We start from the raw sequence: 25,356 nt of genomic DNA, 5'->3' as shown, positions 1-25,356 counted from the left end.
AAGGCGCATTGCTTACAAGAACACTAACAACTGTAGCAACCACTGCAACAAAGAAAACCAATATTAAACTCCTCCCAATTCTTCCAATTCTTTCTCTCACCCTAGCAGGCGCATTATGTACATTACGCTCCATGTCCAGTCAGACGGACCTACTTTACGTATCTTAACATCGATGTTCGAGGGCTATCTGAAGCAGAATCCCCGAATTGTTGGCCTATATTGATATTATATGTAATAGAACATTCTCTCATTCTCTGAAGTCAAGACGAAGTAAATTGGTCGATGAAGCGTCGAATCAGCATTTTCCTGACTAGTTGGCGATACAGTGGGTAGGGGATGACATGTGCAGGCTCCTTCTTGATTCAGCTGCAGATACTACGGACAGGAGATGTCGTGAGTGATCGAGACCTTGTGTTCGCACGCTTCAAATGTTTTTCTTTTTTCTCTTTTTGAAGTTAGTGTTCTGTGTGCCTCCATGCCGGTGTTTGAGTGCTTGACCTTAATAAGAGTGCAGGCGGTTCGTGGGATCTTTTTCGTAGGGCACTTGATGTGTGCGCACTACAATTGAACAAATTATCAGAAGGAAAAAGAGTATCGTAGTGTTGAGGGTTGGGCCCATGTAATGTGTTTGGTACAGGAACCAACAACCATGGGAACGTTACAAGAGATCTCGAATGATTGATTAAGTCAATGACGACACATGCGCGTAGATATGGGGCTATCTATGCGCACCGATTAGGATAATGGCAGAGTATCTCTACATAAAACGATGCAAACGCGAAAGGGAAGGCGTTCTACCACCTTGCATGTTTTAGGAAAGAGCATATGCACGTGCCTGTTGATCTACAAGATGGTTTCACGCTATGGATTAAGTCCGGCTGCTATAGTCTCACCTCAGCTGATAGTTTGTACCCCGCATGTTTTCTTTCAAGCACTTTTCATCACGTGCTGTTACCGTATGAAACGGACTTCTTTCTTTAGACTCCTATGAACAATCGACTGTTCATAACGACGCAAGCGCTTGACTGCGATGGTGCGGCGAAGTAAGCGCCTGGCTGCAATCTAGTGCGGCAAAGCAAGCGCCTGGTTGCACCAATGCGGCGAAGCACTAGGTATACAATCACGCACAATGTTTAAAAGCAACTGCCCTACCTGTGGAGTACTCCTCGTTCCTTACCTCATTTTCGACCAGGCTCATTGATCCGCTTTCACTCACCCGCCAACTTAGCGCATAGCTGACATTATGAGCGATATTCGAGCCGCTGAAAGCGATGATGTCCGCTCGCTAGTTTCGAAGCTTCAAGCAATCGACAGTTCGAAGGTTTTGGAAGATGAGGCAGTCAAGAACGAAACTCTCACATTAGCTAGAAAGCTTGTGGCCGCCCTTGAAGGTCCCGTAAATCGAGCAACGGATCTCGTCTTTAGAGTGAGCGTCTCAATTGTTCCAGTGATTTTGCCCTGCTGACGATGATTGAAGCCTTACATCTCGATTGCAGCTCGAATAGCCGTGGACCTTGACTTGTTTAAGTTCATTGCAGCAAGTAACAGTGTCATTACCTCGGAACAGCTGGCACTTGCTTCTGGAGGAGATAAAGTGCTCATTTGTGAGTGGCAACTGTGAGACCTTTCAAAATATCGACAGGGTAACCTTTACTACAGCCAGGGTTCTGCGACTACTAGCTGCTGTGGACTTCGTAGAGCAGCCAAGTCAAGAGACGTGGAGGGCCAATGAGACATCTATAGCTATGGCTTCTGCACCAATAGCCGCGGGCCATAGATTCGTGTAAGCTTTCCACTCCCACTTCAAGCTCCTAGGACATTCTTTCACACTCTCCAGCTTTGATGTCCTCATCAACTCCGCCATCAAGGCACCGAAGTTCTTGCGCGAGACCGGGTACAAAGCACCAAGCGAGCCTACCGATGGCTTCGTTCAATACGCAAACCAGACCAAACTTAACATTTTCGACTTCCTTCAGGCCAACCCTTCCCTGTTTCAGGACTTCAAATTGTTCATGGGTAACACCATGGGCGCTAGAGAATATTGGCACGAATGGTATGATGTTCGCGGACACCTTACCACTGGTTTCGATTCTTCGAAGAGCTCAACCTTGCTCGTCGACATTGGGGGAGGTAAAGGACATGACCTGCTGGCTTTCGATTCGACATTCGGCTCGTCTCCTAAGCACTACGAGGGCAAGCTAGTACTCCAAGACCTACCTCAAGTCCTGGATGGTATCGCCGAAAATGAACTCAGTGCGAACATTATGAAGATGTCGCACAACTTCTTCAAGGAACAGCCCGTAAGCGGTGAGTAAAAGTAAAATCGATGTCTGATTCTCATGTTAACCGGCGTTAGGCGCAAGAGGGTACTTTCTCCATCATATCCTCCATGATTGGTCTGACAAGTATTGTCACCTTATCCTGAAGAGCATCCGTGACGCAATGATTCCTGGCTATTCCAAGCTTCTGATTCATGAATTGATCTTGCCCGATACAGGCGCCGCTGAAATACAGGCGAGATTCGACTTGGTCATGATGACCTTCAACGGGGGAATGGAACGTTCGAGGGCACAGTGGAAGAAGCTCCTTGAAGACGCAGGCTTCATTAATATCAAGCTCTGGGAGCACTTCGACCACGACGGTATCATCGAAGCTGAGATAGGTCCTGATACGGAGCTATGATAGAGAATGTGCCTCTCTTAACGTGGGTGGCGCTCGAAATACAATGTCACTCATCACAATCTCTGCTCAGCTGTCTAACTAAAGGGGACTTACACATAATGTCATTTTGTTGCTCTCCATCACACTGCGTTGGAAAACCTCCAGACTACTTTGCAACTCTTACCGCCGCGACAATCCAGGATATCTCTGACGCCGAAACCCCATGTAGGCGATGGGGTGACTGCTATGTTCTGTACACGCCGTAGCTTTCTGGTAGGCCCCTGCCGTAATCCGTATGCCTAACCTAACATTGCAAGTGTCTTATCATCTAGCAGATGTTGACATTCAAGCAGAAGGCTCCCGGCACCTCAAGCCAAGAAGTACGGCTTATGTGTTGGCTTTCCTCTTTGGGCATGGTAAGGGCGAGATGCAAGGTTTTGGAAACCGCTAAAGTAGGCCGGAGGGTCGAAGAGAGAAGATGTGTGGAGAGCGCAGCGGCACAGTAGGTTGGGTTCATTTCATGTAACCAATAACTCGCGTACTGCGCCGCATTGGCGACGGTCCTGTTGAAGCGCTGCGCTTGCCCTGCCTGCGTGGATCTACCGTCGGATGGTAACCAGGTGACGGCGTAGTTGACGACTGACACAATTTATTGAAGTATATTGCGGCGTAGTCGTGAAGGGGGATGTTCTAGCGGAAAGTGCGCTCAATATGTGTTTTGGTCAGATCCGAAGCCGTGGCACTGGAATCAGACCAGACTTACGAACATCATGATTGCCGCGATGGATGGAATTTTCAGTCATCGTATTCACACCAATTTCAGCCGAAAAGCTATAGCCCATACTCAATATTTCACTGCATTGATTGACTAGCTAGGCGCACTTGGGACTGGTTCTTCTTCTACGCCTTTCCATACATTTAGACGGGTTGTACTATTCTGAGATCGGACTCCTAGCCCTCTGAACAGGTGTCTGAGAAGATGACATTGCAAAGTGTGTGTTACATGCAACGAAGCCTCCAGTTGAGATCGAATGAGAACAGCTAGTTTTGGAAGCAACGGGAAAGCCAGTCCGGCGAAGTGAGCCCGGCATAACTTGCATCACACAAGATCATGATCCAAGTCACTAGCGGGCATTCATTTGAGCGGTTCATGAATTTAGGTCGTAGCAAGTCGACAGCAGAGAGGCGCTGCCAACTGAGCGTACATACCTTAAATCTATAGTAGTGTCGACGCTTGACACTAAGGCGCTAATAGAGCAAGTCTTGCCAAAAGGGTTTTCTCTCAAGAAATTGATGTTTCCATTGTGGAAAATCAGAAACTAAGAATCGAGACTGTAAAACACTCGACTGGGAATCATCAGCACTTCGGAACCAGGTGACCAAGCACGAAAACGTTTACATCACCTCACTGAATTGAGTCAGATACCCAGTCGAAGTATCTGTCAATACACGACTTTCATACATTGCTGTTCTTGGCCACAATCCTGCGATTCTTGTGATATTTTCGAATGTGAGCTTCTTGAGGTGCTGGGGATGTTGGGTGATGGGAGTGTATACCTTGGTTCGAGATGTTGTGCGCAATACGTGGTCCTCAACGGATCGATGATCCCAAGGTATACGACAACGCGGAATGCTTTTTTACGGTGTCTCCAGTTCAAATTGTCGTTCTTTGCAGTGAAGCGAAAATATCACAGCGACTTTATTTTCATCTTACTACCTATCGCTTAGTTCAGAAGCCCGCTTTCGGAACACGCTCAAACCCTCAACTACAAGATCTCACAACCACTAAGACAAGAAAGGACGAAATTTAGACTTTGCTCCTCAGCTTTTATGATGTCTTCTACACATCGTAATACAATAGACCTTACCCACGCTCTCATCACCACCACTCCAAACCAGGAAGACTCTCCACCATCATATACCGACCTGTTCCCGCGGTCCAGTCTTGAAGACCAAACCCCTCCTCCCTACAGGGCCGAACCGCCCTACCAACACGCCTCAATACACCTCGAAGACGAAGAGTCATCAGAGTATTATGAGCAACAAAGTCCTTTCACAAATGACGAAAATTATGTGATGAGGCAGCTTTCTGGGCCAAACTGGCTAGGGGAAATGGACTTTGTTGATTTGGAGTTGGGTGGTGAGGAATTGACGCAATATGAAAGGCAGGAAGAAGGCTCGGAGCTGGAGAGGGTAACGAGAGCGGTGGTGGGTACGATTTTCGTGGTTTGCATTTTGGGTGTGTGGTGTTTCGGTTTTTTCATTATCGTGAAGGTGCTATCTTGAGCTGGTTCCAGAGTTCAGCCATGAGAGGGCATCGCATCGGCCTTCACTTTCGTAATACGGCGAGCGTTGGACATAGAGTATTGACATGATATCCTGGAGGCTCACAGGTGCTCAAGTTACTTCATGATAGACTATAATCGTCCGGGAACCTGTTGCTCTCGATAGCAGGATTGGAAGGTTGACAATTAACTTCGCACGAAAGTATGTGAGCCGAAGAAACATAATATATGTGATCGAAATTGTACATCAACGTGACCGAAAGGTGTCGCAAGCTAGGATCGTGATTCCATGAACAAGATGAGGCTGACCTATGCCAAGCTCTGCCACGTGCAGGCCGGGCCGTGCGTAGGGCTCGGAATTAGCAGGTGCGGCGGGCCGATGATGACCACGGCTGCCCGCCGCGCATCGATAGCTGTGGGCGGAGCTTCTAGAAGCCTGCCGAAGGTTTGATACAATATACTCTTTTGACGTTTGGCTTGCTCGCCACCTGAGGCGGTTTCCAGATTGTCCGCTCGGGGACGCATCGCTCTACTAATGGTGTAGTGACGTGCACCGTTGTTGCTGTCGCTACTCACACTCAACTTCGCCCCAGCTTCCCTACGTATCACCGGCGGCGCTTTCCCACCAGTAAGGACCGATGATACATTCGCCTATTTACGAAACTTCATATACCTTACTTGAACAACAGCCGAACTCGTCGCCCGTTATTTATGCTGGCCTCGAACCACCGCAGCCGTCACTTCGCATAATCACCGACATTGGGCAGGCGTCCGCCTGAGCTCCACACCATGTTCACAAGCTTCACAGGAAACACTCGACGGCCTCGCCAGGTCAACCTCAGCGGCCGCAAGACGCACGCGTTTGGCAGCACTGGGTCCGGAAGCGGCTCACAGGCAGCCCTCGACCGCGCCCAACAGGATCGAGCACAACGTCAACGCGAGCGGGAGACACAGCAAGCGGCCAAGACAATACAGAGAGTATGGCGCGGTCATCTCAGTAGAGGGGAGGTCAGTGGTCTGTTGCGGCGGCAGTGGGATGCTGTGGAGGGGCAAACTACTGCCTCGTCTACACCAACACCTTACAGCTCGGAAGAGGAGGCTTTCTCACAGCTACAGCGACTTCTGCGATTCGCGAACATGCGGAAGGAAGATGACCTCGACCGCATACGTCAGTTCTACAAGCGGCAGCTGGAGACGGTGCGAGCTCTCAACCTTGAGGCAAGCGGTGCCTGGCCATCCGCATACCTCAAGTTACAGCAAATAGTTTTAAGAATTTTGGGCCGCCTGACAACCGACTCAATCTCACATGACCGACTTCGGGACTTTCTAAGCATAGCCCGATTTCTGGCAGAGCAAATACCCGCCGAGACGGCTAAGAATAGCCCGCAATACTTCCACACACTCGCCCGTGTCGTTGCAATAATTTTGTCGAGCCCTGAAGCAACGGACGCAGCAAAGGCAGCCGAAACTCTCGAATTTATCTTTCCAGCCATTGTTGCACCGTTGATGAAGGTGACTGGCTACACCTTGAACGCATACGAGGCTTTTGGTTTTGAGTTCTTGACACTTACCAAAATGGGCGCAGATACGGGTTCACCATTAGCGACAAAATTTCGGGATTCATTGGCAAATGCGATCAATTATAAGCTGCTAGCGAGTGCGTTAGCGACATATCTGAAGGTGAACGGGTTGCAGTCCCGGCAAGAGCTGGGGAATGTAGAAGCCCGGATGTGCTTTCTAGGCATGTTCATATACTTCCATCGATACGCACACAACTTCCAGTCATCGGAGGCTTACGCCGTCCACAAGGATTTCGTAACCGTGGTTTCACTACTCCTGAATTCGTTACCTACGAACATCATTGAAGGGTCGGGCTCGGATGGCGACAAGTCAGAGTTGGAGGAGATTGTCGTAAACGAATTTTTGAAGGAACAAATCTTGTCACTCGTGAACCAGGAAGGTATCGGCAACCTCTTGGCTGGGTCCTCTCAATCGTCAGATGCGACAGAGGATGAGAAAGTAGAAGAGGCGCGCCAGTTGGCCAACTATGCACTCGCTCTTCTGCGTTTCTTTCCACGAAGGGGTGACGAGATTCGCATGTGGTTGTACATTGGCCCGCCTAACGCGCAATCCGGCAAGGGCAGGAAACTTCCCGCTATCAAGTATTTCTGGCAGGCATCAAAGCGCTCCTCTGTTTTCAGTACGATTACGCGTGACTCAAGAGCTGCTGTTGACCTATTGCGACCGAGAGCGACTCAATCTAATGGTGTCGCTCCATCTGCAAGCTTGTCAACGAACTCCTTCTGGCAAGCGCCCAGACAAGAGGTTGATCTTGCCGCTGTAAGAGCTGACGAATGGCGAGTAATACTCGTCTTTCTTGAGCTTTACACCTTCGTGCTCAAAGTTACCGACGATGAAGAATTCTTTTCAGGTGGTTCCTTGCCATTAGGCGATGTTAAAGATTTGACGACTTTCTTGAAGAACCTTGGCTTCACTCTGTATTTCAATGCTTCCGATATCAACGAATCTGATGAACGGGATTCTACTAGCAGCGGAATCAGCTTCTTCAACCCGCAAGCTGCCGAAGCTCAGCAACAAAAACAAGCCGCAGAACCTTCTTTGGGAGGTGTTGCAGGCTTGACTCTCGACTACGTGAAAGGCCTTGTCACTGGATTGGTCCGCATGGTCTACGAACGCGACTCCCGACGGAAGTTCTTGCCTGACGATCATTGGTTAATGACTTCGAGATTTGATATGACTGGATTCATCCCGGCAGTCGTTGAAGAGGAAGAGAGCCGACACAGGATACAAGAGGAAGATGCTGAGGACATGGGGGACGAAGAGGATGACTTTGACGATACACCACAGCTCATCGGTACCGGCAGAACACAACAACAGCGGCGATTGGAGAGGCTGCAACGCCAGCAGCGGAAAGCGTCGCGCAGAAGGTATTTGCAGGCCGTTGCGCCACGCTTGGAGATTCTGCAGAATATGCCCTTCTTCATACCATTCACCACCCGTGTGCAGATTTTCCGCGAGTTCGTGACTCTCGACATGGTAAGTATTCTGTAACACGATGAACCCCAAGTAACACAACGCTAACTCATAATAGACAAAGCGAAGAGGCAGTTCGGACCCTGAATCGTGGCGTTTACGCGTCATGCAGCGACCCGATGCACCGCACCAATTCGACAAGCATGCTGCACGTGTCCGTCGTGGTGCAGAGTTTGACGATGCTTTCGCACAGTTTTACGATCTCGGCGAGGGGTTGAAGGAGCCCATCCAGATCACTTTTGTGGATCAATTCGATCAGGCAGAAGCTGGTATTGATGGCGGAGGTGTCACGAAAGAGTTTCTCACCAGCGTCACGAATACAGCTTTTACACCTACCGAAAATGGGATCGACATGTTCATTGAGAACGACCAACATCTGTTATACCCAAACCCTTCGGCTGTAGAAGAACTGAAGGAAGTCTTGAGGACCAAGATAGGTTTACGCGATGGCTCTGCGGAATTCCGGCAGCAGGTGTCTGAGTCTCTCCAGCGGTACGAATTCTTGGGGCGCATCATCGGTAAATGCATGTACGAAGGTGAGTATTCTTGTGACCAATCACAACAGAATTATTCTGACTGAACCCAGGTATCTTAGTCGATGTCAACTTTGCACCATTCTTCTTGCGCAAATGGGCATTGACAGGCGGCACGGGCTCCGCGCCGAACGAGACAGGTTACCGTCCGACGCTAAATGATCTCCGCGATCTGGACGAGGAGCTCTACCAAGGCCTACACAAGCTCAAAACTTATGATGGTAAGTCGTACCAACCTTGGGCATTGCTTCGTGATGTATGCTCACACGTTCCCAGGCGATGTGGAAGACTTCGGTCTCAACTTCACAATCACGGACACCGTCGTCGTCGACCATAACACCAAGAAAACCAAAGCCGTTACGAAAGAGCTCCGTCCTGACGGCGCCAACATTGCCGTCACTAACCAAAACCGCCTCGTCTATATCAGCTACGTCGCCCGACACCGCTTGCAAAACCAACCTTACCTTCAAACCTCTGCCTTCCTCCGCGGCCTTTCCGCCATGATCCAGCCCTCGTGGCTCTCCATGTTCAACGCGCCTGAACTTCAGACCCTAATCGGCGGGACATCATCCTCCATCGACGTCGACGACCTGCGCCGCAACACCATGTACGGCGGCACCTACGTGATAGGGGACGACGGGCTGGAGCATCCGACGGTCCAGCTCTTCTGGAAGATTATGAAGGAACTGAGTGATGGGGAGCGCCGCGCGGTGCTGAAGTTCGTGACGAGTACGCCGAGGGCACCGCTATTGGGGTTCCGGACGCTGAATCCGAGATTTAGCATAAGGGATGCCGGGAGCGATCAGGAGAGGTTGCCTAGCACGAGTACGTGTGTCAATCTGCTGAAGCTGCCTATGTACAAGGATGAAGCGTTGCTAAAGGAGAAGTTACTGTATAGCGTTTTCTCGGGGGCTGGGTTCGATTTGAGCTAGGGGAATGCGGTTGTAGAACTGGAAAAGAAGTACTTTAAGCATGTCTCTGAAAATAGTTGGGTAATGGTGAACAGCTACGGTTGTCACGTCGTTGCAATTGCATTGATGCGATTGCTTGCATCGTGCGTCTAAACTACGATCACATGGCCCAGAAAACTCTTTCAAAGCGAATTTCGAGGCGAAGTTTAAGGTGAAGTACACTGGATGTTTGAACCAGAACAGTAAAGAATTGAGAACGTATTCATGTGAGGATGGAGAGCTGGGAAGCGAATCGACGATTAGTCATTAGCGTTGGCTCGGCCCGAATTCTTGCCGACAGGCAGCTTCAACTTCTCGAAAGTTCTGTCGCTCATCTCCTCCACTATTTCAGCTTCGCTCAACATCACACATTCGCATCTTTCATTGTCGCTGCTTGAAGGAGTATTCTGCGTCTCTGGCGATTCGCACACTAGATACTTGGTACGTATAGCAGCTTTTTTACCTGTTCGTTTGTATGATGAAACCACAGCTGGCACCAGTCCTAGAAGACTTGTACTCTTTTGCTGCGGATAAAGCTTTGCGGGAGCATCGCTCCTAGTCCTGATAATATATTACTCACTTTTCAATGCATGTCCTTCTTTTAGGGGCACGGAGGCTAATTCATGGATTTTAGATTTGCGCACGAGCTCTGAGACCCCGCGCGCGACACAATGGTTCTCCACAATCCAAACAACTGGCACTGGGTAAACAAGGATGTCAGCCCATGGGCGAAGGACTACCTCACCAAGGAGGTGCTCGAGATCACCGCTGAGGAAGATGGCGTCAGCGCGAAGGTGGACAGCCTCATGAGCATGGATGGCGACGTGGATGTGAGCCAGCGCAAGGGCAAGGTTATAACAATATTCGATGTCAAGTTGAAGCTTGAATACAAAGGTATGTTCACCTTTGCACAGCGGGCAGGTTCGGTGGTTGACCTGGTCGGCAGGCAAGAACAAGGAAGGCGAAGAGGCCAGCGGCACCATTACTGTCCCCGAAGTGGCACACGACACGGAGGAAGACGAGTATGTCGTATGTTCCCTTCGCTCCCAGCTGTTGTTACATTCGTTCCTGTACACGACCACAAACTAACAGTTACCAGTTTGAGATAGACATCTATTCGGAAGACAAGAGCAAGCAGCCTGTCAAAGACCTCGTTCGATCAAAGATCGTGCCACAACTGCGAAAGAGCTTTGCCAAGCTCGGACCAGCCCTCATTGAAGAGCACGGCAAGGATATCCAGCACGCACCTGGATCCAACCCGGCGAGCGGATTCTCAACGCCCAAGACCTACTCCAACTCCGGCATCAACAAGTCAGAATCGAAGTCTGCAACGTCTGCCACATCAAAGAGTGGCGGATCATTGGTTAACACCACAACGATCAATGACAGCACCGAATTCCGCACCACAGCTGAGGAGCTTTACAAAACTTTCACTGAGCCTGATAGAATAGCTGCCTTCACCCGGTCACCACCCAAGAACTGGTCTGGCGCTCAGCCGGGCGGCACTTTCGAGTTGTTTGGCGGAAACGTCTCAGGAGAGTTCACGGAGCTCGAGAAGCCCACGCACATCGTCCAGAAATGGCGTCTTGCGCAGTGGCCTGCCGGTCACTATTCCACCCTGTCCATCTGGTTCGACCAGAACGATGTTGACGCGGTCACCGTGATGCGAGTGGAATGGAAGGGCGTGCCTGTCGGTCAAGAGGAGCCGACGAAAGGCAACTGGGGCGAGTACTACGTCCGGAGCATCAAGACCACGTTTGGTTTCGGTACCGTGCTATAGCCGGGCGGTGATAGCTTTCGGCGATGGCAGGAGTCAACGGCGTTTTGGAAAGCCCAGGATTGAATGCGACATGATGAATGAAGTGATGGATTTTCGATACAGAGGCTTCGTAGCGAAGCCAACAAATCAATACTTTTCTATGATCAGTTTCTCCTCTTTGCAGACATTGTATCCCTATGTTTACACCCCTGGTCATTGTTGATTCAATGTCGTAGGTTGGCCAGCTGACCTGCGTAGCGAACTACTCACGCACTTCTGTCTACAAGACGATTTATATACATATCCGATGTCTTAAGGTTCTGTGGGTCACCCACCACATGGAGCGGTTGTCAACAGCGACGACGAATATAGTTCGCTCCTCCACTGGCACTGAGCTCGTCATAGGATCTGCCTACAACATTGGAGATGTAAGTCAAAGTAAGATGAGCGTGGTTGATATTCCCATTGGTGCTGCTCATATCAAGCCTACTCTTCCTGATTGACACCATGACGAAGACGTCGAAGGGTGCGGACGTAGGAATGCGAGCTTGGAAGACGTTCGCGATGCCGACTTTGATCTACGGCTTGGCAGGACTGAGGCAGAAGCAATTTACTTCGTCGATCAAAGGCACGAGGCTTAGGTTATAACCACAAAAAGGGGTGGGGGTTTCAGGGCATCCTTGGTGCGGTCCTGGTCCGGTAGTTGTAGCACGGGATTCAGCGAATGGTCCTTCCAACAGGTAGTCTTGCGCCGATGCAGATTCGGTAAATTTCAGGAAATTTGGAGATCAGAAGATGGTGCTCTATTTACAGCAGCGAACGTGGTGTCAACGGGTCATGACGATGTCAACCATCGCACGAGCCTGCCTCTCTGTGATAGTGATAGAGGTATCACTGTCGTCAGTGCAAGGTGTATCATCAAAACCTGTCAAAAAGAAAGGATGCAATGTATGCAAAAAGGCTGATACTGAAAGTTCTTTTCGGGCATTGTGTCTCAGAGCAAGGCTACTGGCGCTTCTGCTATGGAAGTGCAGGCCCCTAATCGATAAGGGCTATATTTAGGGTTAGTGCGCCGCCAGGCAAACGGGCTTGGCAAACGGGTCGAAACGTCAACACCTCGCACTCTACCTGCGCCTCCTCTGTGCTATCACAGAGCCAGACAGCGCAGGATTGCGCGTCGTTCGTCAATGGCGTTCAGCATTCGGAAGACTCCGAAGCCGTCCACCTAAAATCGCGAAGTCTTACAGCAGCCCGCCGGGCCGTGCCGTAGGAGTAGTTCATGCTCCGATGCAGTCATGGGGCCGAAGGACTAAGCTTACATTTTCAGCTATTTCAAAGGCAAGAGTCGGTGGCTGTGCTTATTCTACGCCGATTAACATACCAATCAGCGCTTACTACCCTCTACTGTACGGATATAGGCCTCGGGCAGAAGACTTCCGGCAGCTATGACCGCACCGCCGCGACCGCATTTGTAGACTGAGATCTTGAGCCTCCTTTCTTGGCAGATCGTCCTTGTTACAGAGTCGATGCCGCGCTTAGTACATGCTGTGAGTGGGCGAACGAACCGGTCAGGGCTCTTTTCCAGAACACGGCCGCGCAATACCCGGAAACCATCAGCACATGCTGTTTCGAACGCTTCCAATCTTGGTTCGTACGACTTACTATGCATCAGACCTTCGAGGTATTACTATGCCACGATGTCAGTACAATCGTATCCCAGGCGTTCGCTTCTATCCCTTCTTTGGTGCGATCTTTTTCTTTCCTTGGTGCTTTTGAAGGTTGTATCAATACCGTACTAATTACTTGTTTGCTATTTCCTTGTATTCCTAGCATCCGGGAAGATGGCGGGCACATCAAACTTCCGACGCTGGCCGTCCTACCCTCACATGCCTATTTACCTCGAATCCAGCGAGGGCACAGAAACAATGCGAGCTTACAACCCCATTCTACCAGTTTCACCTCTCCCAGAACATCTCTCTTCAGAGCGTGGAAACCGCTTTTTAATTGTCCCATCGACGCAATTCGCGGAATGCTCCCGAGCATCTGTAGCGACACAATTCACGAACCTTTCGCCAATATGGCCAATTCCACCGCCAGCTTCATTGCAAACGTTGATACCGCCACCGCCACCGCCAAAAGATTTACCAAATCCCCCAAAGACAGGGAATTTACGGCTGCATCCAAGGTCGAACGAAACATCTCGGAGAAATGCTATCTACCATGAATCAGGCCCTCATACACTGCATCCGCTACACGCGCCTGGCTCGTACAACGAGTTCGGTCTCGGGATACATTTGGAACAACCCGCTGCGCGGACTACAAGCGCAGCCTCAGCAGATGCGGAGAAAAGCACGCGATCATCGAACATTGCGCAGCGAATTGAGGAAGGCCTGTGGCGTTATAGTCTCTCCGGCAATGTTATCAAGAGGTGGCTGATTGAGATTATCAGCTGGTGGCTGAGCGCCATTTGTATGGGCACAATCGTTGGTATCTTGATTTACTATCGAGATGGAAGGATTCCCAATTGGCCTGGAGTTCTTACGTTGAACGCACTTATTGCTGTGTTGTCCAAGATTGCTGGGGCAGCCTTGATAATTCCAGTGTCTGAAGCCCTTGGACAACTCAAATGGAGCTGGTTCCAAGGTAATCCGAAGACGATGTGGGATTTCGAGATATTTGACAACGCTTCTAGAGGCCCATGGGGATCTATCTTACTGCTGATCCGAACGAAAGGCCGCGCTTTGGCGGCTCTTGGCGCTGGTATTACCCTATTCTCATTGGTCCTTGATCCTTTCTTTCAACAGGTTGTGGATTTCCCATCTCGATGGGCGCTACAGGGCACGAGCTCCATTCCACGCACCATCTGGTATGAACCACGCTATATCCCCGAGTTTAGAGCGGGCAAAGAAGTGTACCAATTAGATAACGACATTTCCATGGCCACCAAAAAATTCTTCTACGACAATGGCACTCAACCTGTAAAGTTCGGCAATGGTACGCGCCCCGAAATGCCAATCTCTTGTCCAACAAGTAATTGCACCTGGCCGGCTTATCAAACATTAGGTGTGTGCAGCAGATGCACAGAAGTCTCTCAACTACTCGATTTTGCTTGCTTGAAGACGACTGCCGACTGGGTAGCAAATTTGACGGGCGGATACCAGGCGAGCAGATTGTACCCAAATGCCACGATGTGCGGTTGGTATATCAATGCGACAGACCACTCCGAACAGCCTATTTTAATGTCAGGGTATCTTACAGAAGCTGTTGATTCCTCTGTCGGTACAGCGTCGAAGAATGAGGTCCTTCTCACCCGGTTGCTTCCTCTGGTCACCAATCCCGAAAGAGCCCCGCTCTTCGGTGGTTCCGTGAACTTCAACGATATCAGAAATAGACTTCTCGATGTGCTGATCGTGTCAGCCGCAAATGGAACCGCAGGCGTCCTACGGAACGAAACCCCCGTCGCTCACGAGTGTGCAATATCCTGGTGTGTCAAGACCATCGAATCAGCATACTTTATGGGTACCTACAAAGAGCGTGTGATTGGCACTATTGAGAACACCACCTCAGGCGAGTTTCCCTGGCAAACCAAATTCATCATTAGCCCAAGTGGCAATGGCACGAAGATTTCGTATCGAGAAAACATTACGATCGGGGTACAGACGGATGCCAATGGTAGTGATGTTGTACGATATGGTATGGATAATAACACATTCGTCAGAGTGACGGCGGTATTCGATGACATCTTCCCTTCTTTCTACACGGCTACGAATATGTCTTCGGTGCCGAAACTAAGGTATAAGACAAACATCATTGGCGCACCCTTTCAGCGAGCACTGGATTTCAACCCCTGGTCAGCGGAGAACAACATCACTCGCCACTTAGAAAGAATGACGGATGCGATCACGAACGTGGTGAGGTCTTACCCAAACGCATCGTATACCGACGGTTCAGCGTTTTCCCAAGAGACCTACGTGGCCGTACGTTGGCAGTGGCTAGCGCTGCCGCTTGCGTTACTAATTCTCAGCGCTATCTTCCTTATTGCAACAATCAAGAAGACCGCTGATGAAGGAGTCTGGAAGTCATCAGCGATTGCGACACTTCTTTATGGATTACCAGACCACGTACAAAAACAAATCACAACTGCAGTGCAAGGGGACCTACCGCGTGTGAAGGCAAAAAAGCTGAAGGTTCGGTTGCACGCTACGAAGGGATGGCGATTATCTGGGAACTCCTCTCCGCCCGTGGTATCGAAGCCAAAACAATATCAACCACCGCCTGGGTGGATATGAGGAGGTACGCAAGTCATTGTAGTAGTTGTCGAGATCTGGAATGCCTCGGATGTTACGCTACCAGCTGTCAAAACTATCAGGAAGAACAAGACGGAAGTGCAATTGAAAGGGCAATTATAGAATATACAACATTCCAACACTAAACCTCAACTGTGCATTGCTTTGTGTGATGAGCTATCCAAGGGAAGGTGGCAGTCTTCAAGGTGTGTATTACAACTTCCCACAAATTGCCGTTTTGACCTGAAGGCTGCAACGTCCTCCAGCACGCTCCGTGGCTCGATTGTATATCTCTTCGCAGAACAAAGCTTGTGCAAGACTCATTCCTAACGTCGACCAGATGATGCTCCAATATCCTCGAACTCGGTCACGCCACGTCGTCCAGATGATGCTCCAGTATCCTCAGAATCGACCACGTCACGCCTTCCGGAAGATGCTCCAATATCCTCGAACCCGGTTACATCACGTCGTCCAGATGATGCTCCAGTGTCCTCGGAATCGAACACGTCGCGTTGGCGGAATGGCGACACACCGTCTCCAAGCAGTGTTGCTCGGTCGTCGAGACTAATCTTCTGAAGGTATCAATTCCGTGCCATTCACATTTTCTGCCAGTGCTCACCTTGGCCGTTGGCAACGGAGCAGTCAAGATGGGAAGCACAAGAGTTGCGATGATAGAGATCTGGCGCGTATACATCTTGTCTTTGAGATCGAAGCGGAGACAATCAGTCGTATGAATGGGTTGTACGGCAAGGCTCGACCAAAAGTTATATTCAGAGTTATACTGGGGCCTAACGCTGCCGGGCAGATCAAGCCTAGAGGAACACCCTTACCTTTTATGTCTCCTTCTCTACGCCGCAACGCCATTGTACGATGCAACGAAACAGCAGCCTATAGATGTGCGCCTTCCAGCTGGCGCCAATTACCACATTGGTATACACACAAAACAAACGCGAATGATGCGCTACGCTCCGCTGGGTCGGCTCATTATAGGGTTAAACGATGATTGCACCGTGGATGCCACAGGCAAGTCGGCATGAATCTTGAGGGACGCATCAGGCGCGCTGAAACTGAAGTGTAAGGGGGGACTGCAACGCGAAACGTCAGAACGGAGTTACTGAATGACTGGTACTACTTCAGCTTGCGGCGTAACTATGGAACGCAATATCTTGATGTCCAAGTAGTCGTGTGGCACAGTAGACTTTCTGAACAGATTGAATGTCGTCGTGCAGCATCCCGTCCGCTCCTGTAATTTCCCTTCACTAGAAGAAGCTCAAAGATTAAAGCTGACCAATCGTAGGTCTGACATGCAGGAGACGGGTCTTGGCGGCGGCTTATCCGTGTGGTCGGGACGAGACGATTGGTTCAGGCTAATGACCACTTGTGCGAACCTGTGAGGATCAACCATTCCTGCATCGCACATCTGCTCTTGTTGTGAGCGCTACGCCTACATCATCTGCACATGTCAAGGTGGCAGCAGCCAACATTCGTCGACTCCAGCTTGTCATTAGGCATGCCCTTGATGCTATGGCCACACACAAATCGAACTTTAGGCATGAACTTTATAAACAACCACTGCGTTTGATCGTTTAACGATGTCAGGAATGGGAGCCTCGTGCGGCACGTCGGAGGGCTGGTGGTCACGGCCACTTAATTTGGTAGTTTGAAGCAGATGCTATTCAGCTAGATGCGCCTTCGCGGCGTAGTTCAAGCGTGAGCCAAACGGCATAATTCATGGACTTCCTTGGGTTCAACGAAACCCGGAATGTCAAGCAACAGCGTGTCAAGTCGACTTTTCAAGAGCTGCGTCGGCAATAATTGTTGTTATTCATGAAATTTAGAATCTCTATGAGGCGAGGCGCAATGCCTTTGTACCAGAGCGACTGAAGGGCACCTCGGCTAGCCGCCATGTAGAAACCTAAGCATCCAGCACTTCGAGAACCTTTGAGTGGAATCAACATAGATATGTGGATATTGCCCTGAGTGTTGATCTTGAGGAGCTTTACTTTTTGTTATGACCCTTCATGTGAGCGTAGAATAAAGGTACGCCGATGAGCATGAAGAACCGGAAATCTCCGATCTTTTAGCGCGTGACCCGTTCGGCTCATTCCACTACCTCCACCTTCTATTCGACGCTGCTTCCCGAAGCCATCACGATTACGATGAACGCGCGGCGGTTCATGAGTTGCATTTCTCAGCCAGCTGCAGATACCTTCAGTTTGACTGCGCTGCGACATGGAGTCCGCGTGCTCGGGGCTGTGCGCCCACACCGGGCGCTAACTTGCAGGCCGCCGCTCCACCAAGACGCCTGCAGACAGAGCGCAGCTATGACAGCGCCTATTGCTGGCTGCTGAGTCGTGCATACTCAACATACACATCACTATGCCTTAGGCTCAAACGAATGAGGCTGGCAGGATAGAGAAAGCCTTTCAGGATAGCCGCATCGCTGAGTAGATAGACAACTGCGCGTTTGGGCGGATGCGCAGCAGAGTAGGTATCCTGCTCCCCTATCCTAGCTCCTCGCAGACTTTTACAATACTTTTCAGTCCTCACTGAAGCATAGAAGAAGATATCTTGCAATTCAACGGCATTAGACCTCCCGATCCACCGCAGAATTTGGACGGATGGAACGCACGTTGCGTGAGCAAGCACCGCGCTGTACTCTTCCTACTACTATATACACCCCAGAATCGCCCTCTACGCCAACAACCAGAAAAATGGGTCTTGACATCCCACAAAAGATCGAAAGAAAACTTGCACGCCTCAATGACTCCAAAAATCCGCTCCGCCGCTGGTCATTCGAACTTGCCAGCTGGACGGCCAGTACCATATGCATGGGTTCTATAATAGCCATACTTATCTATATGAGAAATCAACCGCTATCACGATGGCCATTCGGCTTGACAGTCATCACTGTCTTGGCCAAGATCGCCGCAGCCACCCTGATAATCCCAACCTCGGAAGCTATCGGCCAGTTGAAATGGAACTGGTTTCAAGGAACTGCGTCAAGAGAGATGGTGGACTTTGAGATCTTCGACAAGGCATCTCGCGGAGGCCCTTGGGGCTCTGTAATGTTGTTGTTACGCACCAAAGGCAAATCATTAGCAGCGGTGGGAGCGATTCTTACCATCCTAATGCTTGCGATTGATACCTTCTTCCAGCAGGTGATCGAGTTACCCGAGATCTGGAGCCTTCAAGGTAAAGGCTATGTACCTATGGTAACTCAACTTGAGCATCAGGCCCCACTTTATTACAGTAACGGAGTCGAAAGAAAAGAGACTGACAAAGAACTGGCCACATTGATAAACGAATTCTTTATCGATAATAGCTCGCGCCCGATACCAGCAGGAGACGGATTCCAGGCCGAAATACCAGTAACATGCTCCACCGGCAACTGTGCCTGGCCCTTATACCGCACCCTGGGCGTTTGTAGCGCATGTCAAGATGTTTCCTCCCTTCTCGGCTACGCATGTATTTCATCAAAGCTGGATTGGGTACGCAACATAAGCCGCGATCCCACTGAATCTTCATACCTTCGTGGAAACATGTGCGGATACTTCATCAATGCGACAGGCGAATCTCCAGTCATGATGACAGGCTATGCTATAGGTCCGAACATTACCTATACGGGGCAAGCACTCGTGGCCCGTGGTCTACCTCTTGTCGATAGTATCACTAGGACCACACTATTTGGTGGTACTGTCCATTTTGGTCATATACGAAACCCCATAGAAGACTTCATAGTCGCTGGACTCCAGGACACCGAAGCCGTCTATGCCAATCGCACGCCATTTGCCCAGGAATGCGTCCTTTATTGGTGTGTCAAAGCAATCAACTCAACTTATTCTTTGGGCGCTTATAAGGAGGAGGTGGTTGAGACGTTTATCAATTCCACGACAGGTCCGCAGCCTTGGAACACTGCACTGATGGAAGACACAGACGAAGGCCCCATCTATAATTACAATTACGCCGAAAACGTCTCTATCCGTGTACCCTTCGATCCAGAGGAAATCAATTATGGGATGACCAATGAAACCATGGTTCTCACCGCTTTGGCTTTTGACGATGTGCTACCGTTCTTCTCGACGATGGTCAACTCCTCGAACACACCTTCCATAAGATTACGTTACTGGAACTCGGGCAATATAGAGATGATTCCCGAAATAAACCCGTGGGTACCTACCAACAATATCACGCAGCACGTTGAACGGTTGGCTACTGCAGTGACTAACTTGATTCGATCATCTTCAAGGACCAAGTCAGTCTCCGGTGACGCCTTTGCAAAGGAGGTCTACGTCAATGTTCAATGGGCGTGGCTTACATTCCCGCTTCTACTCCTCATCTTAAGCCTGTTATTCCTTGTTTCCACTATTGTACGAGTATCCAGAGCAGACGGCGAAGCAGGCATTTGGAAGAATTCAGCAATGCCGATTCTAATCTACAGCCTTCCCAAAGACGCACAGCAGGCACTGGTATCAAGTGGCGCCTTAGACGCAGGATCGAAAACGAAGGCAAAGAATACAAGAATAAGGCTGGGAAAAAAGACCGGTTGGAGAGTTTCAGGCTACACATCCGCCCCTGCAACACCAGTCTCACAAGGTTATCCTCCGCCAGGATGGATATAGGAGCTAGCCTAGGAAAGATTCTTGCATAGCCTGGGAATGATAGTAACTCAAACATGATGTAATCTATCTTACATTTTCGCCAATATGTCTTTTCTGCCTCTTCGGTCCCACTCCAATTTCAACCCATTCGCCCCAACATGCACTCCAAGCAAGGGGCTCTACTTCAGGTTCGCACATCTAGAAGCTGCTCAGTTTTTTTCGGTGGCAAGGAACGGAAATAGAGTGACATTCGAAATGTAGGCATCTCCACCGAGAGTTGACATGCTGCAACGAGACTTGATGGCAGCTCGACACTATCTAGGGATCCAGAATAATTTTTTTTAGCCATACTGCTGCCCATATTCTCCCAGTCCAAGTATAGCCAACTCTCACAGCTTCGCCTTGTCTTCCAGATCCGCAACCTTGACCACAACCTTCCCATATACTTTCCTTGCTGCCAGGTCTCCCAATGCCTTACCAATATTCTCCAGTCCCTCATACTTCCCGTACAGCATTGCCTTCAACTTCCCACTTTCCATCATTTCCAAATACCCTTTCCAGATCTCTTCTAACACCTCCGGATCTCGCCGTCCGCCTTCTCCGAACCTATACCCAGTGACCGTAGCAGATTTCAAGAGCAGCTTATTCATCTTCACACTCTCCATGACCCCCTTTCTGGCCGCAAAACCCAGAACAACAATCCGTCCCACGTACGCCAAACATCGAATAGCATCATTAACCATACCCGTATTATCTAGCACCACATCCACGCCCCTCCCTTTCGTTAACCCCATAACCTCATCAACCAACTTTCCACCCTCGTCCACCACAACAACTGCATTAACCCCCATATCCCTCCGCATCATCTTCGCCTTACCTTCGTCCCCCGCAAGCGCAATGACTTTAGCCCCAAGGGCTTTCGCAACCGTACAACACGCGCTCCCCAGGCCTCCACTCGCTCCACTAACAAGCACAGTATCTCCTGGTAGAACCTTCGCCACCTTCACAACGGCCGCGTACGATACCGCCTGTCCCTCCATCGCACACGCAGCCTCACTGCTCAGTCTCGGGGGTACCTTCCGCACAGCCTCAGCCTTCACAGCGACATACTCTGCGAACGCGCCGATACTTGCGCCGAAGACGCGATCGCCGATTCGAAGGTTTCCGGTGTAGGAAGGTGAGATGGAGTCGACGACGCCTGCGAAGTCATATCCAAGGATGAAAGGCGGGTGGCACCATCCGCGCTTGGGGTTATTGTTCTGGTGTTTGCCCTGCGCGTGGAGGATGTCGGCGTGTTGGGGGCTGCAGTGGGATATGCGGACTAGAAGTGGGCGGTCTGCGTGGGGGCGGGGAGTGGGTACTTCCGAAGGAATTAGACTTGAGGGGTCTGCGACGTAGTCTTGTATGAGGATGGCTTTCATTGTGGATGGAAGGGTTGATTTGTGACGAGAGAATGGAATCGTATGGTAAATGATAAGGACTGAATGGGTGGCTACATGTTGGTTGTATGAGGATGAGATGATGGAGAACTTTAGGAACGGACTTAGTTACTGTGACCTCGGGACGACGATTTGAAAGAGGGGCGTCGGAGGGATTTCGGCCAATGACTAGCTCTAAGCCTAATCCTAACCCCACCATCCTGCGGTACCGTCACGCAATGGCAGTTTGTCAAACCGTCTATGCTTGGACATCGCAATACGTTGTTCCACCGTCGTACTCTCTCGTCCTCGCCAAGCGTCGTTGTCGGCCTACCAGAACATGATGATTTTCATCCGTTGACCTGTGCCGGAAAATAGACTTCCGAACTTCTATACCTAGCCAGATAGGTATAATCTCAATCGTACTTCGCGCACTCATAGGCAACAGCAGAGTTTGCTCGTATATCGACTGGCTAAGGCCACGCAGGGCCCAGCAAGGACATCACAAAGCGAAGTACGAACAGGTCAGGAAGGAGCAGAGATACCCATGGCGGGCATAATTCCGCGCAGATGTGTTATATCATATTTACATACTCGTGATCGTCTGATCGTGCCTTTTATATTTTTGTGTTGTAGTGTGAAGATGCTTTTGTCCAGCAAAAAGCAAGAACAGGTGAAAAGGCAGCCTTTTCCTTTTGCGCCCAGCCAAGTCCCTCCAAAGTCGTGCAAACATCAAAGAACGAAACTCCGAATTGAGCAGACAACATCCCGCTCGCAGAGCGAGTGTCAAGCCGCAGGGGCACGGTGAGCGCTTCAAGCAGTCGGCGCCGGCAAGAAGACTGTGACCTCCTCAACAACCGTGACGACCTTCGTCACTACCTCACCATTAGGTAGGGTAGTAACCTGGACGGCCTCGCCGGGCCCAGGTGTCACGCTACCGACCGGAGTTGTGACAGGCGTCGCGCTGTCCGCCTTGGTCAAGCTGGCAGAGCTCGTTTCAACTGGCTCAGCGCCCTCCGTGACCGTGACAACGACCGTGACGACGTTCGTCACCACCTGGCCGTTAGGCAGAGTCGTTACCTCGACGGTCTCACCGGGACCGGCCGTGACGCTGCTCGCTGGAGCAGCAGATGTCGCGGTCTGTGATTCTTGGCTCACAGCGCTGGAAACAGCTGCCTCATCGGCGTCGCTCCAGTGCCAAGTACCACTGGTGGCGTTCCAGCCATCAGAGTTGCCAGCAAGCGGGGCACCAGTCGCGCTCTTCGGCGGGTTTCCATGAATCTCAGGCCTGAAGTCCTTGGAGCCAGTCCACTTCGGTACGTCTGTGTCGTTTTTGGGCAATGAAATGGGAATATTGAATACGGTAACGTTCAAGCCTTGAGGCGGCGAAGACCGCGGGATCTCGGTGTAGTCAAGTGCTTGGATACGCCAGTGGAAGTTCTTCTCGAGGAAGGCTGAGACGGCTTCATCGGTCAAGCTTGTCAGCTCGCCAGTCTGAAATTTCTTGTACAATTTGTCGGTTAGGGATACAGTAGAAGTAAACGTTACGTCAGAGCTCATGCGTGGAGAGGATGTCGATGCCACCTGGCCGAGGTAGTTCGGATCGGTAGCCCATTGTGTCGGATCAGAACTCGGCTCGCCCAAAAAGCAGCGTACGGAGTATGATACTTGGATATCGGCAGGCATCTTGACCTGGGCATTCCACTCCGTCGCTTTCGCGCTGCTGTTGCTAGCGGGACCCGATGAACCTTCAGTAGAGTTGCTGGAGTTGCTGCTGTCAAGACCCAGGGTTTGTGGCTTGTATAGCTTGTTAATGGTGCCGGTGAGGGAAGTGTTGGAAGGGTTGTCAGCCAGTTCAGGGTACGTGTAGCCGAAGGATGTCCAGTTGCGAATGAGGTTGGACGTCCACATGTCACCATTGGCATTCATGTGGAACGGTTCGAGCGGAGAATTAGCATCCTGAATGCTGTTGACGTCATAGTAGTACGTTCCTTTGTACTGAGATGCTGCCTCCACCCAGGTATCCGGATACCGGTATTGGTAGATGGCCATGAGACGGTCCATTTGGCTGAAGTCGGTCAGTGAGGCCTTTCTCCACGGGAGTTTGATGATCGCAGGACATAACGGCACATACCAATGATGGAACCAGAACACGGGGTCATAAGCTGATGCCTCCACAATCCCCATATTGCCCATACCAAACATATTGTGAAAACTGTTATGCAGTACCTCCACGCTACCAATATCACTACCGCTTGCCGCGCTACTCCACTGGTTGAACGTTTGATACGTAGTCAAGAGCTTATAGAGCGAATCACGGTTGTCAGGCTGAGCCGTGGTGGCACGCTCATTCGCAACATCGTTGCGGCTTGTAGCAGTGGGTGAAGTGCCATTCTCAGGGAGGCGGATCGTCGTATTCCAGTCCTTAAACTCATACTCGGCCTATAACAGTCAGAAATCGTTATCAAATGTGTTACCCATTCGAAGTAGAGCCGACTCACAAGCGCAGAGAAATCGTCGTACTTCAAGGGATGGAAACTGTATGCGTAGAGCGGATTCGGGATTTCTCCCGAGGTGCCATTCGGGAAGGTGATGGTGGCTGATTGGCTTCGAAGAGACGTAGGCATCACACCTTCGGTGCTATTATCTGGGTTGAGGGCCCAGTCCCAGTATGGCAGACGAACGCGGTTTGCAACCGAGAGAGCATTCCTTTGAGCATCGCCCGCTGAGTACTCGTTGGCGATCTCCACAGCCTTCCTTTGAAGAACCTGTTCGAAGAGCGCAAGATATGGGCGGTGCCAAGTCAGGAAAACGTTGCTCGTGTGAGGGCAGTAGCCCATCAAACCGTCGCCCGCTACTCCGTCCCACTCCCCAAATGGAGCTCCGTGTATGGCTGCTTGCATTAGCAGTGTGCTGATGTTGATTCAAAGAGCCTTACCTGCGACCTGGAAGTACGACACTTTGTCACTTTGATCCATTGCTTGAAATCGCGCAAAGGCTTGCAAGAAAAGGTTCCACGTTTCCGCATCCTGTTCAAGCTCGCGAAGCTCCTGTCGGGGGTATACTCCTGTTCCTTGCACTCCAACAACGGAGTAGTAGGACGATTCATCGGTCTTCTGCACGGCGGAGCAGCTTCCGCCTACAGTGCTGTTGCTGGCGGTTCCGTTGCTGAAGGGGGCAGCGTGTGTGCTGGTGAATAAAGAGAGTGAGGCCGTGAGCGCAGTGAGAGCAAAAGTGGAAGACTTCATTGTGACCAGCCAGCCGGTAAGGAATGAACGGAATCAATATAGATTCCAAAGAAGCGAATGTGAAAGGAGTGGAAAGAAAGAGCGGTAGTCGTAAAGACTGAACGAAAGGAAGGACGAGGCTGGGCCGTGAAGACTACATGATGCGAGGACCAAGATCCTTATAACAAGGAAAATACGAGTAATTGATTGGCATACGCATGCGCGCACCGCCTCGCTGTGGGTGTTTGAAGACCTGGGCAGTCCCGCAGGCATGATCATGCAGCGGGTTCAAACGGCTGACATCGCAAAATGAGAGTGTGTTTAGTTACGTTCTAGCATGGGTTTACACCTCGAAACATGTTTAGTTTCTTCGAATATATTGGGAGGAGGGTAAATGGACCAATCATGGCGGCCGTTTCAGATTATTTGTTCATGCTTGGCTTGGGCGGGACCAACCGAGGAGTAACCGCCTTGCAGTTCAACAATCGCTAAATGCTCAGGATGTTGTCGTTCGGTGAATGAGTGGGTATCGTACGAAGCTATGGCTATTGTAGAGATGGTGCTCAGTGGTGTTGTCGCCGC

The 25,356-nt window shown here is 50.5% G+C and overlaps 8 protein-coding genes across 8 annotated transcripts; 6 read left to right on the top strand and 2 right to left on the bottom strand.

Moving 5' to 3' along the window:
• Positions 1–1,243: 1,243 nt before the first annotated feature.
• On the top strand, positions 1,244–2,315 carry N0V89_000186 (uncharacterized protein; the record flags this gene model as incomplete). Its single annotated transcript, XM_056209011.1, has 4 exons — positions 1,244–1,426; positions 1,478–1,604; positions 1,660–1,783; positions 1,838–2,315. The coding sequence occupies 4 exons, from the start codon at positions 1,244–1,246 to the stop codon at positions 2,313–2,315; spliced, it is 912 nt and encodes a 303-aa protein (XP_056075833.1).
• Positions 2,316–2,389: 74 nt separating this feature from the next.
• N0V89_000185 (uncharacterized protein) lies at positions 2,390–2,682 on the top strand (the record flags this gene model as incomplete). Its single annotated transcript, XM_056209010.1, has 2 exons — positions 2,390–2,396; positions 2,498–2,682. 2 exons carry the CDS (start codon positions 2,390–2,392, stop codon positions 2,680–2,682), a joined length of 192 nt encoding a protein of 63 aa, XP_056075832.1.
• Positions 2,683–5,735: 3,053 nt separating this feature from the next.
• Positions 5,736–9,465, top strand: HUL5 (ubiquitin-protein ligase (E3); the record flags this gene model as incomplete). The annotated part of the gene is made up of 4 exons (XM_056209009.1): positions 5,736–8,003; positions 8,059–8,536; positions 8,587–8,754; positions 8,810–9,465. 4 exons carry the CDS (start codon positions 5,736–5,738, stop codon positions 9,463–9,465), a joined length of 3,570 nt encoding a protein of 1,189 aa, XP_056075831.1.
• Positions 9,466–10,154: 689 nt separating this feature from the next.
• AHA1 (Co-chaperone) lies at positions 10,155–11,263 on the top strand (the record flags this gene model as incomplete). Its single annotated transcript, XM_056209008.1, has 3 exons — positions 10,155–10,377; positions 10,430–10,512; positions 10,583–11,263. The coding sequence occupies 3 exons, from the start codon at positions 10,155–10,157 to the stop codon at positions 11,261–11,263; spliced, it is 987 nt and encodes a 328-aa protein (XP_056075830.1).
• A 2,636-nt stretch (positions 11,264–13,899) lies between these two features.
• N0V89_000182 (uncharacterized protein) lies at positions 13,900–15,531 on the top strand (the record flags this gene model as incomplete). The annotated part of the gene is made up of 2 exons (XM_056209007.1): positions 13,900–14,236; positions 14,489–15,531. 2 exons carry the CDS (start codon positions 13,900–13,902, stop codon positions 15,529–15,531), a joined length of 1,380 nt encoding a protein of 459 aa, XP_056075829.1.
• Positions 15,532–18,242: 2,711 nt separating this feature from the next.
• N0V89_000181 (uncharacterized protein) lies at positions 18,243–20,150 on the top strand (the record flags this gene model as incomplete). The annotated part of the gene is made up of 1 exon (XM_056209006.1): positions 18,243–20,150. The coding sequence occupies one exon, from the start codon at positions 18,243–18,245 to the stop codon at positions 20,148–20,150; it is 1,908 nt and encodes a 635-aa protein (XP_056075828.1).
• Positions 20,151–20,518: 368 nt separating this feature from the next.
• On the bottom strand, positions 20,519–21,550 carry N0V89_000180 (uncharacterized protein; the record flags this gene model as incomplete). The annotated part of the gene is made up of 1 exon (XM_056209005.1): positions 20,519–21,550. The coding sequence occupies one exon, from the start codon at positions 21,548–21,550 to the stop codon at positions 20,519–20,521; it is 1,032 nt and encodes a 343-aa protein (XP_056075827.1).
• An 810-nt stretch (positions 21,551–22,360) lies between these two features.
• On the bottom strand, positions 22,361–24,795 carry N0V89_000179 (uncharacterized protein; the record flags this gene model as incomplete). Its single annotated transcript, XM_056209004.1, has 3 exons — positions 22,361–23,989; positions 24,025–24,440; positions 24,486–24,795. The coding sequence occupies 3 exons, from the start codon at positions 24,793–24,795 to the stop codon at positions 22,361–22,363; spliced, it is 2,355 nt and encodes a 784-aa protein (XP_056075826.1).
• Positions 24,796–25,356: the final 561 nt, after the last annotated feature.

The sequence above is a fragment of the Didymosphaeria variabile genome, assembly GCF_027946475.1.
Source record: "Didymosphaeria variabile strain IMI 356815 chromosome Unknown scaffold_1, whole genome shotgun sequence".
In the NCBI taxonomy this organism is placed as follows: Eukaryota; Fungi; Ascomycota; class Dothideomycetes; order Pleosporales; family Didymosphaeriaceae; genus Didymosphaeria; species Didymosphaeria variabile.
The sequence above is the reverse complement of the archived record's forward strand: the minus strand, read 5'-3'. Positions and strand labels throughout refer to the sequence as shown.